General features: G+C 36.0%; 1 protein-coding gene across 8 annotated transcripts in view; it reads right to left on the reverse strand.

Moving 5' to 3' along the window:
• Positions 1-15,847, reverse strand: part of sptbn4a (spectrin, beta, non-erythrocytic 4a) — a 52,260-nt gene that overhangs the window by 23,343 nt on the left and 13,070 nt on the right. For all 8 annotated transcript variants that reach the window (XR_012406805.1, XR_012406807.1, XR_012406806.1 and 5 more), the window contains 5 exons: positions 6,526-6,822; positions 4,023-4,226; positions 3,033-3,122; positions 1,283-1,561; positions 78-208 (listed from right to left, as the gene is read on the reverse strand). Coding sequence is in view for 5 of the 8 variants with exons in the window: in XM_073952098.1 (XP_073808199.1) it covers positions 78-208; positions 1,283-1,561; positions 3,033-3,122; positions 4,023-4,226; positions 6,526-6,822 (1,001 nt within the window). In the remaining 3 variants the exon portion in view is untranslated. The remainder of the gene's footprint in view (positions 1-77; positions 209-1,282; positions 1,562-3,032; positions 3,123-4,022; positions 4,227-6,525; positions 6,823-15,847) is intronic.

The following is a 15,847-nucleotide window of genomic DNA, read 5'->3' on the forward strand; positions in this document are numbered from 1 at the left end:
AAAGCTCAAATAAACTTGGAAGATATGCGTTTTATCATGCCCAATTTAGACATTACAAGTGAGCAATTTATATTTACCTGTCTGGATGTCCCAACTCAAGCATGCGACGGCACTGCTGGGACAGTGAGCCCACTGTCTCTGCATAATTCTCCACTGTTTGCTCTAAAGCCAACTGCTCCTTCAGTAACCTAAGAGTGCTGGCCTCGTCCTACAGACCAAAAGGAGAGAGAAGAAGGGTAAGAGAGAGAGAAAGAGTGAGAGAGACAATAAATCTTGGTTTACAAAGTGAAAGACAAACAGACCACACAGCACTGACCGCAGTTTACAACCAAGCTACAGAATAGTCTCTATTCTCAAGACTTAATGAACACACACATACACATAACACACTGTATTATGTAAGGGATAAAGTACATTCAGGCGGTTGTTATCACAGTAAAAAGCCCAATAGGTTTATAAGCTTTTGTATAAGACTGAAGGGCTTTATTTTGTGAAAAAGTAAAACTTACAAATTGGTCATGTTTTATACCATAGCAGTTTACCAATTACTTAATTAAATGCAAAACTAAAAGAAATGAAATTGTCTGGACAGAGCATACACTAACTTTCTTATTATTCAGTCAAAAAACGGCCCTAAACCATCAAAAACAGTGGAGTAACCAATAAGCATATATATGAATTTGGATGTATGTACATGGGCGTGAATGTACAGTCTAAAAGATTTGTAGTACCTGGATCCAAACATCACTTGCAATGTCACAACTGACCAATCGAAATCAAGTATTTCAGATGGCCAAGTAATAAAGTAACTTAACATTAATGTGCCAATTAAGAAGTAACATGTAAAGGTCAGGACACACCAAACTGAGGGTCGGCAGTTGGGCTTCATCAGTATCTCAGTCAGCACCAGTACAGCTAGTTGGTTTGGTGTGTTTCACCTCAAATATATTTGAGATTATAGACATTACAGATCTGGCTGTGAGATTATATATTGATTGAATTCCCTTGCTTTGCTAGAAAATTTGAAATTACTGGACAGAATGGCTTTTTCATCATTATCCTGATCATTGAATAAAAATCTGTTCCAAGTGTCATAGAATGAAAGGTTTTTAAAGCATGGATAAACATCACATTCTTTGACTTTCAAAACCAATATTTATGCAGAAAAGGTTTTGTTACAAGTGGTGTACACATTGGCCATGAAAACATTATAAATTCAATAAAAAATTTCAAAATCCACTCAAAGTAATAGACAGATTGAGTTTTATGGAAGACTACATACGTTTCCTTTCTCCTCATTGAGGACCTGAAGTTTCTGTCCACTGAGCCAGGACTCTGTCTTCGCTGCCTGGCTGTAGTACTGCTGGGCTTGGTTCACAGCATCCAGCATCACTGTGCGGCGTTCCATCTCCACCTGAAGCACCTCCCACAGCTGTCTCACATGCCCCGCCCCCTCGCGCACAAGCTCCACCTCTGGGGTCCGCAAGGCAGCAACAGCCTCTGCCCTTTCCAGAACCTCCTCGAGTCTCCCCTTCCGAACCTGCATCTCCATCTGCAGTGCCTGCATGTCCAAACATACACACACGCATGAGCTGTCCATCAAAGCCAATCAAAATTCATCACTGCCCTCCATGTAATTTGAAATATCAAACCCAGAAAAGCTGCATTAAATTTCTACACTAATACTAATAGAAGCCTCTTCATTCATTTTCTTACGGTTTAGTCCCTTTTTAATCAGAGGTTGCCACAGCAGAATGAACCGCCAGCTATTCCTGCATGTGTTTTACACAGCAAATGCCCTTATAGCCGCACAAACACTCACACTCAAACTCAAACACTACAGTCAGTTTGGTTTACCCAATTCACTTATAGTTCATGTCTTTGGACTGTAGGGGAAACCGGAGCACCCAGAGAAAACTCACGTAAACACGGGGAGAACATGCAATCTCCACATAGAAATGCCCACTAGCCCAGCCAAGACTCGAACCAGCAACCTTCTTTAGTGCTAACCACTGAACTTTTTGGAAATATTTTACAAGTCACCTTGTTGAGTTGAGTTTTACTATTTTTCTATCCATTAAGCTGATCAGAAAATCAATTTTTTTTTTTGAGTGAGATGCTAATGGTCTAATCTGATTTAATGATTTATGCTAAGCTAAGCTAAACGAGTTAGACTGACTTGGAGATCAACTGAATGGATTAAAAGGATTTAAAAAAAACTCTAAAGCTTAAGTGACTAGTAAATTTTTTTTTCCCAAAAAAGTGGACTGTTCCTTTAAGAACATATCAAATTAATAACACTCTTACTAACTAATTAATATTAATATAACTGTGTTAAATGCTCAACTTCCTCAAAGATTTATTGGCTGTCAGAATCATTTTTTTTACTGAAAGTGACTTAATTTATTGTGTTTTTGTTACTAAAGTTGTGGTTTTTCTTGTCATTATAGTTTTCAAATTTCACATTTTCATAGAAATACAATAATTATTAAATCACAGTTAAGACAGTTATCATCTTTGTTATAAACAACACTTTATATATTAGGATGATAATCAATACAATGCATTGAGAAAACTGACTGACAGACAGAAAAGGCATTTGTATCATATTTGGCTGTTGGCCTGCAATACAACTCTGAGATAAATCAATTTCCACAGCACCGATGCTTTTACTCTCTCTCTCTCTTATAGTCTTATAGTTAAGGAATCTTAGCAGGAATAATCCCATAAATTTTATTAAAGCACTGTATGAACATACAATGCATGCCTAAATTTAAGTTTCAAGTTTAAAGCAATAACCTTTGAAATTCCCCCAATATTTGCTAAGTTGACATGAAATCACCAAGATTTAGGTGATTTACTCCGTGTGCAGGGTTTGGCTTTTACAATGACTTCAGAAATGAAACCATAGCTGTCCTTTTGCAGCATTATAACTAATTGTAAAAACAGAAGCATGTTTCACTGATTGTCTTTATTATTATTTATCCTGTCAGGCTAACCAGAATGTACCAGAATACATTTACAACCCTCACCTCATGGTTTTTCATTAAATTTTGGACACTCTGCAAATTGGTCCCATATTCTATAGATGAGGCCAAATGCAACCGCTCCTGAATCCATATCTACAAAAGCCAAGACAGAAAAACAGACAACTTGAGTATAGTAAATACTTAACAAATCAATATTTTCTGAAGAACACGTAAGCAGTACCTCTCTTTGCAAGGGAGTTGCTTTGCATTTGCTAAGATCTACTGAAATCATGATATTAATTACTGTGACTGTCAAACAGCAATGTCTGCAATTTAATTCAGATATACTTCTTGTTTCACTATATCTATGATCTGTAAGTAACGTACAAGCTTATGCTTTGTATATACTTTTGTATTATTGTTATATACAAATCTATATAGGTATAACTTCTTTACCTTATTTAATATGTCATACGCAAAAATTATGCTTATTATTCATTTTACATGACCTAAAGAGGAAATCCACGAAAATGTCATTTAGTGTAAAAAAAAATGTTTATATACAATACTTTAAGGATCACAAGGAATCCCCATTGGTCAGTTTTTATTCATTTAAAATCTAACTAAATTAATACAATCACTTTCATTTACATATTTTAATAAATGCATTGCATTATATATGTTTAATTTTTACATAAATGTTATAACAAAAAGAAACTGCTATTCCCATTAATTTTTTTTTTTTTTCCCCAATTTGAGCATAATTGGGTTCTGACCTAGTTGCTAGTTGGCTGCTAACTGATTGGCTGATTTGGCCGATGCTATGCTGTTCTGGTTTGCTGTTTGTAGACCCAAGTTAAAAGAGCCTCTTTTAATTGTTCTTGTATTGTTCTTGTATCTTGTATTAGAAAACTTCAAATCTTCAAAAAGCACCACAATTTGAAATATTCATAATTCTTTTTATGCACAAATTTAAACATTTAAATACTTTAATGACTAATGAGTGAATAGAAATAACAATGTTGTCTACTACTTTGAAGGAAAGACACTCACAATCTCATCCTCCAGGTCCTGTGTGACTTGATGCAATTCTTTTGAGGCAAGAAGAATCCGCCTCCTTTCCTTCAGAGGCTCAATCAGACGCACAATCCGGGTTTCTGGCACGCCTCCTTGCTCTTCTCCTTCAGGTCTCCTGTGTTCAGCACCAGCCATGACTTCACTAACGCCATGAAAAAGCTGCATTTGGTCTTCCCATGACTACAGGATGAAGAGAAAATAAGATTACACATGGATAAGAAGTTTTCTAAATCAAGATATTATATCTGCACTACAAAGGCAAAGCACAACTTATGCAAACACCAAAACTAAGACTTTTTTTAAAGTTAACTTTTTTTTTTATTTAAATTTTAAAATTGAATTGAATTTTTATTTGACAGATTTTAGACAAACTGTACAAAAATACAAGTTTCCCATACATTTTGAAATAAACCTGTCGAGGATAAAAACACAATAAAGCCCCGGGCTTGTTTCCATTGTGATCCTCGCTGTTAAAAAAACAAAGTATGGCTGCAAAATGCAGTTAATGCATAAAACAAACAGTACCTCCACATTTTAAAACAGGTACAAAAATATTCACAAATGCATGAAACAGTTAAGTTTTACTATTTTTGATTCCATTCAGCAAATCTATGGGTCTGACGGGAGCACTTTAGCTTAGCTTAGCATAAATCACTGAATTGCATTAGACCGTTAGCACCGTCACCGTCAGCTAAAAAGATTTAAAGAATTTAGAAAGGTTATGTTCCTATAGAAAAAATAATTTTCCAATTTAAACCCTTTCTCTTCTGTAGTTCTATTGTGTAGTAAGGAAAATTAAAAGTTGCTATTTTCTAGGTCGATATGGCTAGGAAATATACCTTCATTGGGTGTAATGATTAAGGAAATTGCCGCTGTACCATGGCTGCAGCAGGCGCAATGAAATTACGCAGCAATTTTACCTAGTTACCTTGGACAATTTTCAGATGCTGTATATTATAACTGAGCCTGCTTCTGCCATGGTACATCAGCAAATTTACTTTATTATTACAATGTGTGTATTTCCTCGCCCTTTCGACCTAGGCACAAAATGATCTAGGCGCAAAGTCTAAAGCGCATGGTGCAAAAGCGTAAAGGGCGAATCCACTTTTGCTATTTTAAGGATGAAAAATTAGCTTTGTGACGCAGTGCATGGTCTAACAGGGTTGTGCTGATTCTGTTAATGAGTTTTGGGTGTGTTTTGAGCATAACGTGCAATAATTCAATCAGAGTCTCATCTCCCATTCCCTTTAAAAGTCAATTGCGTCATGCCATGGCGCATTTTCTTTTTACACAGCAGACTTTGTTAGTGGAAAAATTTTAACATTCTGTCTTTTTACTTTCTCTTTACTTTACTTTTATTCTTTACTTTACTTCTTTACTTTCGTGCAGTTAGGAAAGACATCTATTAGCCTACATACTGTATTTAATTTCATTTGTTAAATGCAAGGATTTGTTTCAAAACTATTTCTATTCAGTTCTAATTTCCGGCAAACTAATAAATGAACAATAATAACATAGTGTGGTCAAAAAACTGAGTTATATCCAAACACACATCCTATTCTTATGCCTCATATGGTGTTGCATACATCTCCAAAACCCGACAGGTGGACAAATCTAGTTTTATTAAAACAAATATAAACATGCATATAATAAATAATACTGATAATAATAACAAAAAATTCAAATTGTCATGAATAAACTGAAAAAAGGCCCCCAAGATGAGGGATGGAGGCAATGGGTTTTATACTTATGTAGAAAATAATAATTTTTGTAACATTTTAATCCTTTATTTTTTAATATGTAAAGATATGTGTGTATTGCTGTACATCCTTTGTGTTTGAAGCAAATTGTAAGCATTTGGATCTGCTTAACTAACCCGCTCTGTGCTGGACTTTAGACCAGGTTTTAGCTGGTCTCCAAATACCAAAGCACTAACAATGCGCCTTAACACACTACCTTTTTAGACTGGCACACCCATGAGTCCACAAAGTGGTGCAAATGGATTTGCTATTTAAACAACATGGTGCAAAACGTGAAAAGTTACTATTGCGCTGGTCTAAAAATAGCAACAAATCATGCAAAACACGTCTTTTGCCTTATTTAAAACTTTTTTGACATTTTCGATCAAGATGCTAATAGTCTAATCCAGTTCAATGATTTATGCTAAGCTAAGCTAAAAGTGCTCCTCCCAGACCTGGAGATTGCCTGAATGGATTCAAAAATAGTAATACTTAAGGTGAGTTATAAAATTAATGTATTAAAGTTATCAATCTGGGCAAAACTTGTTTTCTGTAGATTAGTGTTTCTCTGGTAATTCTCTAAAGCAAGATTAATCTGAGCTAGACGACTTTATAATAAGACAGTACAGATGTAAAAAAGGCCATTTTAAGCTCAATTTACTCAATTTTGACTAAATGTGCAGTTACTGTGCTTTGCCTTTGGACAGCAGATATCATTCAGTAGCTTTATCTGGTCTCACTTGTATCCTCTGGAGCTGCTGGCTAAAAGTGGGACGGGGCTGGAGAAGGGTGGGTTGTGTGGTGTGGGTGGAGCCCAGTGTGGGCGGCTGCTCCTGTATGATGTTCAAATGCTGGTCCAGGTCGCTGAGGTTGTTAGTGGGCAGGTCAGTAGTCCGGTGGTTCTGGGTTTCAAAGAGCTGCCGGGCCTTGACTTTAGTGGTGTTCTCCAGGTGAGACCAGCACTCTCTGATCTCCTTCAACTTCATTTCCACCACCGATCGCAACTCGGGCTGCTCCTGGATCAGCTCTTCGCCCTCCTACAAACACACACACACACATACATGTAACATAACGCACTGACCCTCACAATGCTAGTGTATGGCTGAGTGTGTGTGTAAAATGGAAAGAGATCAAAGTAAAAAGAGTATCTTGTCTCTTCAGAGCCATGGCTGAAGTCCAGCCTCCTAAAATAGGGCGCGATCACACACACACACATAAGCACGCACATACTCAGTGTCTCTCTCTGCATCAGTGTGTAAAGGTTCATTCTCCCCTGCAGAAACACATGGAATTAAATTCAGACAATCTATATCCCTCTTTCCGTTACAGAGCTGTCACTGTGTCTGTGTGTGTACACGTGTGCGTGTCCATACGTGTGTGCGTTCGTGTTTCATAATGCAGTGCAGCATTTCTCCTTTTGGCACAAGTCGCCTGCTCCCCTGTACTGCAGCGAGAGAAAGAGTGTGTGAGAGAAGGAGAGAGAGATGGCAGGAAAGCAGATGGAGGAACAAAAAGGATGCAGAAATAAAGAGATACACAGAAAAAAAGAGGATGATGGAGAAGGAGGTTAATGAGAATGAAGATGGAAATGAAAAGCTGTGACAGATAGATAGTTCTAGTTGCATGCTAAGGTATACTAACTGGCTGTAATACATTATGAAGGCCGCAATATAATATTTTTTTGTTCGTCATCAGGGTTAGGTGATAACAAAACATACATGTAGCTTAGTCATCTATTTATGTACCTATTTAAAATGCAAGTAACTGTACTTTATAAAGGTTACATTTTATATAGGTGGTATTTAAATTACGGTTACTTCAAAACAGTATTTTAGATGACCAAAGTGATTTGGTTCCTGTCATTAGTTTGATCAAAATATTATTAGAAACAGTTTTGGTAATTATTTTAAATGACATGATCAATGTACACATCCTGTTCAATTAGCATCATGTAGGCAAGTTATACTTAGGACTCACATAAATGGTGGGGAAATGAAAAAGCATTTTTTCAAGGAAATACAATTTTGATTTATTTCAGAAATGTGAAATCTGAGCGCAATGCTGGTGATGTTTTGACAATCAAACATCCACTGACATCAAGAGATTCAACATCTAAGGTGCAAATGCATCCTAATGTACAGTTTAAAAGTTTACATTTTTTAAATCAGCACAAATAAGGGAGCGTATCCTAAAAATGTAATTTCTAATTTTAATTTTGGTTGTGCCAATTTAGTATTGTCTTGAATATGGTATTTTTACATAACTTTTATATTAATCTTGTATCTTAATATAGTCACCAGAATGACTTGCGATGTTTTTTTACGTTCTATGTTTGTCCTGCCAGTTGTTCTTTAGAAAATACTCCAGATTATCTAAATTGTTCTGTTTTATAATTTCTTAAGCATAATTTGTCCCTAACCAACCTCAGTCCTCATCAAAATTACTACATTTAAAATAAAAAGGTAAAAAAAATAATAAAAAGTTTAAAAAAATGTATTACAAAACCATGACACCATATAATCATGCATTTTTAATTGTTGGTGGTTTTCCCTGTTGGGAGGAGGTAAAATGTGTCATTTTTACTGTTGATCATCAGTTGGCACCAATAACCCTTTAGATTGGCCTGTGCAAAAAAAAGATTTTTCTAGATTTTATATGGAGTATAAACAGCAAATTAAAGTGTGTGTATGTGTGCATGCGAGTGTGTGAGAGTGACTATAACGCACTTATCTGATTGTATCTGAGAACATCATAAGGTACATGTCACCTCTCAGAACTACATGGAGTAAATAAAAACAAAGACTGTATTCATGCACCAGGGGAGGCACGGTGGAAGCAAGTAGGTTGCTGGTTATAGCCCCAACTGGACCAGTTGGCATTTCTGTGTGGAGTTCTCCCCGTGTTGGTGTGGGTTTCCTCCAGGTGCTCTGGTTTCCCCCACAGTCCAAAGACATGTGCTAGGTGAATTGAATAAGCTAAATTGGCTGTAGTGTGTGAGTGTGAATGAGGGTGTATGGATGTTTCTGAGTACTGGGTTGCAGCTGGAAGGGCATCCGCTGTGTAAAACATATGTTGGATAAGTTGGCGGTTCATTCCGCTCTGGCGACCCCAGATTAATAAAGGGACTAAACCGAAGGAAAATGAATGAATGAATAAACCTTTAAAAGGTTTGTTCACCCAAAAGCGAAAATTGAGTAATCACTTACTCAAGCTTTAATTATTCCAAACCTTTTTGAATTTCTTTATTCTGTTAAACAAATAAAATATTTTTTTTGAAGAAATCTGGAACCCTGGAACCTTTGACTTCTATAATATACAAGAAAATCAAAGTGGTAAGAAAACCGCAGTTTAGAAATCATGTAATTATAGCAATATTTGTACGATCACACAAGCTCTGTGATTCAACACTCATTTAAGTCTTAAAATAATTACGTATATAGCAATTTATACAATATTTAGCTTCAATGAATGTAGTTTCATATTTAAAAATTGTCAGTTTCACTTTTAATTAGAATAATAACAAAATTTTTGCCTGATTTTGTTCAAAATGATGTCACACCACTTCATTCGCTTACTCGAAGCTTATCAGAGGATTTAAGGTGTAGAATTTTCCAGCAGGCTGCTATGCATTGCTACAGTTAAACCTAAAGGAGACAAGCAATGAAGCACACAATCATGAGTACCTGTTCTCTTTTCATCGCCACTTTACGCACTACAAATGACTGATATGTGCATATGTGTGTGTGAGAAAAGATGGAAATGCATGTGAGCCGTGTCAACCTATTATTGTACATCACATGTTACATCATGTATTCTTGTGAATGGCCTGGCCAAGGTCAGCTCTAAGGACATCCTCGTGTACTGTGATTGGTTCAGCTGCCTGTCAGTCATGGAGGATGCTGAGGCGAGTGATTGTGGAAGTGAGGGAGAGGGCGGGAACTCTTCCAAAAGGACGACGAGCTGTCCAATCACAGTGGGATGCGGTGTCATTGCTTCTGCTGTTTCTCAGGTTACAGCCTCATTAACTCACGTTTCCGCGGATACGTAGCACTGTCTGAGCATGAGCGGGTTTGTGTGTGATGCTGTAATTGCTCTCAAGTCAGGCAGCTCCTCAGGGCTACAGAAATCAGCTTCAGGAAATACTGGCATCCATCTTAGTTGAGCTGAATAAAAAAAATTGTGCTAAAACATCTTTCTCTATGATACAAGCCACACTGATGATTTTTGTGTTATACACTAAGATGTTAAAGAGAAAACACATAGTAGAGTTCAGTTTTAAACAAATCCCAAGTCCTTCTTCTACACTGAAAATGATTAGTCACCAACAAATCAAAATTGATCATACTTGTTTTACAGAATACTGCAGTGCCTATTATTAATGATTTATCCGCACACATCTTAGCAATTAAACAAGTATTACGCCCTTGAAATCTTTAACCAAAATCATTAACCTTCCTTCTCCTCCTAAACAGCATCTGTTCTCTTCATCATGTATGTCAGATCTGCCTCCAGTAAATAAACACCCAACTTCCTATGATCCAACTTCCTACTGACAATTTCTCAAGGACAAAATCAAATTACAACCTATTTTCTTCTAATACCAGAAGTTTAATGCCAACTAAACATATAAAATATAATATTAAAGATGTGTATAGTATTAGAGGCGGCACAGTGGGGTATTGGATAGTGCTGTCGACCCACAGCAAGAAGGTCAATGGTTTGATCCCCGGCTGGGTTGGTTGGCATTTCTGTGTGGAAAATGCATATTCTCCTTGTGTTCGCATGGGTTTCCCAAAGTCCAAAGACATTTGCTAAGTGAATTGGGTAAGCTAAATTGTCCTCAGTGTATGTGTGTATGTCCCGGTCCTGCAGGTTGGGAGTTAAACATTGGGCTAACGGCCCACCTTGTAACGAAACACCAACATGGTGCAGCTAAATATCAACTTCGATATAAACAGCCTTGGGAGTAAGTAAGTGGGTATAATAATATTGTGTTATGTACATGGTAAATTCTGGGGCTTTAGATCCATATTCACTAGTTAAGTCTGATAATATCTGGATAAGGGATGTAATGAGAATTTAAATAATCATAATACTCTGTAAATCAATTCAAACACTCATTTGTAGATGAGCAGGGCGTCACGGTGGCACATTGGGTAGCACAATCGCCTCACAGCAAAAAGGTTGCTGGTTCAAGCTTCGGGTCAGTTGGCATTTCTGTTAGGAGTTTGCATGTTCTCCCAGTGTATGCGTGGGTTTCTTCTGGGTGTTCCGGTTTCCCCCACAGTCCAAAAACGTTATATGCGCTATAGGTGAATTGGGTAAGCTAAAATTGTCCGTAGTGTATGTGTGTGAATGAGAGTGTATGGGTGTTTCCGAGTGATGGGTTGCAGCTGGACAGGCATCCGCTGTGTAAAACATAGGCTGGATAAGTTGGTGGGTTATTACGCTGTGGCGATCTCTCATTAATAAAGGGAATAAGCCAAAAAGAAAAAAAAATTATGATGATTTCAGATGAAAGCTTGTATTCTTTTAAATTAAAAATCAAGTGCACGTCATGAAGCACCAACTAATCAAATACATTTTAATATGAGCATTATTGTATTAGAGTGATGTAAATTCTTTGATCGATTATTTTTATATCTACAATAGGGTCATAAATTGTCAAGAAAATTTCAAGATAAGGGTCAAAAACTGTTCCTGCCATTCCACAATTAAACAAAATCTAATAAAGGGAAGATAGTTCAGGCCAAAATAAAAAAAAAACAATTTTTTTTTTTTAAATATAAAAGAAGATATTATAAGGAAAGTGCAAACCAGTAGCCAATGGCATTCATAGTAAGAAAAAACTATAAATCAATCGGTACCGGTTTCCAACATTCTTTAAAATGTCTTCTTTTGGTTTCAGCAGAGGAAACGTTTTGAACAAGTGGAGGGTAAGTAAATGATGACAGAATTTTCATTTTGAGTGAACTATCACTTTAAAACTGTCTTGACTTAAGTGAAAATGAATTACTTATTTGTTATATTGTGCATCAGATTTATTTTCATTCATGTTTTTGTGCTGATCATTATAACTAATCACACATATTTCTGTTAAGCTAATGAGCTTAGTTGCCAATCAGACTTTTAGATCAGTCACTGCTGAAAATGCTGGAGTTTTGAGTGTGTGCATTCCCTCATCACAAAAAAGTAAAGTAAGAAAGTCATTTTAAAGCCTCAGTAAATACAATTGGAGTTTTTAAAATGAATAAAGCTAGAGTAATAGCTTTATTCCAGAGTAATGGGAATATGATCTGTCATTGTGTTTTATAATGTATGTATGCATAATTAAAAGCTCATTTATATACAGTTTCTTAACTGATATCAAGTTTGTTGATAAACATGATGCTATTATTTCAATCACATTGTACCTAAATGTAATTTTTCAAACACACAGATGCATTTTTACAAAAACACACATGAATGAAATGTATTTCTACAAAATAAAATGTCAAAAAAGGCCCACAGAACTGTAAAAAAGACCCGAGATTTCTGACACAGCTGTAGTTCTGAAACAAAATCCTGAAGAACGGAGACAGAAAAGGAAGCATGTTCCAGATTGCACAGAAAGCAGAATTAGACTCTCCTTCTTCAGACTGAACAGAACAAGCAAACATCTGACAATTCAAAGTCAAATACACAAGACACAAAGACATGGACTGACTTGGCATATCATCACAGAATATTCAGCTTACATAAATATTCCCATACATCTACTGGTGGATCTAATTCACTACAGGATTCAGATAATAAAAAGCCATTTGACGCATGAGATTGGTTTGCATGTTTTGATACGGTTCACTAAAATCGCCTGAACAATGCTCAAGCACTGAAGGACCAGAACAATTTAAATCGAAACTTACACAAAAGGCCTGGAGAAACACGAGAGTCACACCCACATACTGTAGCCAAGAAGCTGCTGATTTCCAATGGCATTTACAGATAAACAGAAGAAAGAATCATGCCATTTAGTAAAATTGCAGATATTACATCATACTAGAAGATTAGACTTTTTCAACCTATGATATGACACTGGCAAATTAGGACTGGGCGATCTATTAATATTGTCAATATAGTCAAAATATTGCTTATTTAGTGGAAATCTGTGTGGAAACCATTTTTACTACACTGTAAAACCCAACAGTCGAGTTTACTAAATGAAATGAGTGTAGTTAACTCAAAATTTACAGAAAGTTAATTTTACTCTTTTAAAAATTCAGTGTTGAAGGTAGTGAGTTAATTAAATACCTCATTACTTCAACTTAAATGGAGTAAGTTCACAGTACTCATTATGATTTTTTTTTTTTTTACTTAAATGTATTGTAGCAATTGGTTTACTCAAACGGTTTTAGCTGCCTTAACTTACAGGGTTTTACAGTACCCAGTTGGTTTGAGTTCTCTTTATTTATTGGGTTTTACTGTGCTCAAATTCCTTCGTTTACTCAAATGGAGTAAGTTCACAGTACTCATTTAGATTAGTTTTTGAACTTAAATGGTTTGTTGCGATCGGTTTCCTTAAATGGTTTGAGTTACCTTAACTTTACAGTGTAGGTTAAACTGCTTGCATTAAAGGGAACCTATTATGCCCCTTTTTCGACATGTAAAATAAGCCTCTGATGTCTCTAGAGTGTGTATATAAAGTTTCAGCACAAAATACCCCACAAATAATGTTTTATAACTTTTTGAAACTACCCTATTTTAGGCTTTGATCCCAATTTTGCTGTTTTGGTGACTGTCACTTTAAATTCAAATAAGATTGTAATTCCAGCCCTTATTTGAAAAGAGATATGCATCAGCATTGCAGCAGATTCAAAAACAGAACAAATGTTATCTCTGTGAAAAACTGAAAATGTTAAAAGAAGTGGCTACAACGTTCATTTGTGCATCCTAAAAGTCCATACTGTTTTTTAGTCACTAACATTACCTTTGGCAAGTACATCTCAAAAACTCTAATGGCAGACAGCTGCTTCTCACTGACTGCTGTCTCTGCTAATGCTAATTTTTACCATTAGAGGGTGGCTATATGCACACACTGTTGCCACACAAGTGTTTAAACCCCTTATAAAAGTGTTTATTGCATAATAGGTCTCCTGTAAAGGTTATGAAAATGTTTAAAATGTTGGTCTTTCTGACTGATTAAATAATCATAATTGTGTTATGAATACTGATGTACCTAATAATTGAAAAAAATATATAATAAAAATATTTAGCCATTAAGGTACACAGTTAACTCAAACATTGAAAGTTACTATTAATTTTCCCACCCTCAGGCCATCAAAGATGTGTGACTTGTAAAAAAAAATCTCCAGAAGAACTTTAAAGTATTTGGTGAAACTTTGGCCATTGGTGATTCACATAATGTACACCAACAATCATCATGAGTGTCAAATAAATCATATTGATTAATGCTAAATGAATACCTCTGGCAGTTGACAAATAAATCAAGGTATTATAAAATTAGTGGTCAGTGCAAGAAACCAAACATTGTTTATTGTAATTGAACATGATTACTTGTAATTCCCACCCTCAGCAAATGAAGAAATCTGATGCTTTGAATTGGTTCTTTTGAACTGTTTGATTCTGCTACAAATAACTGATTTAACAGATCACTTAGAGTCATAAAACGACATAATGTATATACTATCATATATTTAAGGTACCCAAAAATGATATTAAATGTGGATGTGTTGATGTTTGAAGCACATACAGTAAATGCACTTCTCTTCATCAACTTATCATTTTACATTGAGTACAAGAAACCATTTAAACTTGAACTTTACCTTTTGCTGGTCTGCTTGTTTCTCACATGAGCTTATCGACAGTTCTTTAGACAAAACATTTTCCTTAGTTCAGTCATTGTTATTGAACTGAAATGATGAATGAGATGGAAAACCTGGCTTCACAGGATCATATTCATTCATTCATTTTCCTTCGGCTTAGTGTCTATATCAGAGATCGCCACAGTGGAATAAACTGCCAACTATTCCAGCATATGTTTTACACAGCGAATGACCTTCCAGCAGCAACAAAGAACAACACACACTCATACACTATGGCCAATTTAGTTTATTCAATTCACCTACACTCTCAGAAATAAAGAGAAGCTGTCGCTGGGGCAGTACCTTGTCAAAATGTCCTTATTTGTAGCAGAAGAGTCCATAATGGTACCTCAAAGGTACTTTTTAGGTACATTTGAGTACCAATATGCATCTTTTATGTACCACTGTAGACTATTAGTGTACAAATATGTATCTTTTAAAAAGTTACTGCCGAAGCACCCGGAGGAAACACACGCCAACACGGGAAAAACATGCAAACTCTACACAGAAATGCCAACTGGCCCAGCCAGGATTCGAACCAGCGACCTTCTTGCTTTGAGATGACAGTGGTAACCACTGAGCCACTGTGCTGCCACAGGATGATATATTCTGGCTTATTCACACTTAGGAGCAATTGACAGGCATGAACAGGCAGGAAAAGTACGTTTTAATTGAGTTACTTAACTTGTAGATCTGTGCTGTTTTACTAAATCACAAACTGTTGAAGATTTGGTGAATGGGTTTAACCAGTTTTTTTTTTTTTTTTTTTAATAAAGCTGATTTAAAAGAATGATTTATTCATAAACCTGATATCACGTTGGACCATTAGCCCAAGGCTATGGATTACAGGTAATGATGTTTTAAATAATGTTCAGTTTCTTCCACAGATCAATCATTTCACTTCACAATTGTTGATTTTTTGACTCACAAAGTAACAATAGCCATTGACTTCAGGTAAAGATAAACATTTTTCATTAAGATCTACTAGAAAAATGTTTTCTACTTCTTGGTTGGCCTGATGTAAGTTAACAGCAGATACATTTTTTTTGTATGTCCAAATAGGGGCGGCACGATGGCTCAGTGGTTAGCACTGTTGCCTCACAGCAAGAAGGTCATTGGTTTGAGTCCCAGCTGGGCCAGACTGTAGTGTATGTGAGAGTGTATGGGTGTTTCCAAGTACTGGGTTGCAGCTGGAAGGGAA

This window comes from Danio rerio, chromosome 5 (assembly GCF_049306965.1).
Source record: "Danio rerio strain Tuebingen ecotype United States chromosome 5, GRCz12tu, whole genome shotgun sequence".
Lineage (NCBI taxonomy): Eukaryota > Metazoa > Chordata > Actinopteri > Cypriniformes > Danionidae > Danio > Danio rerio.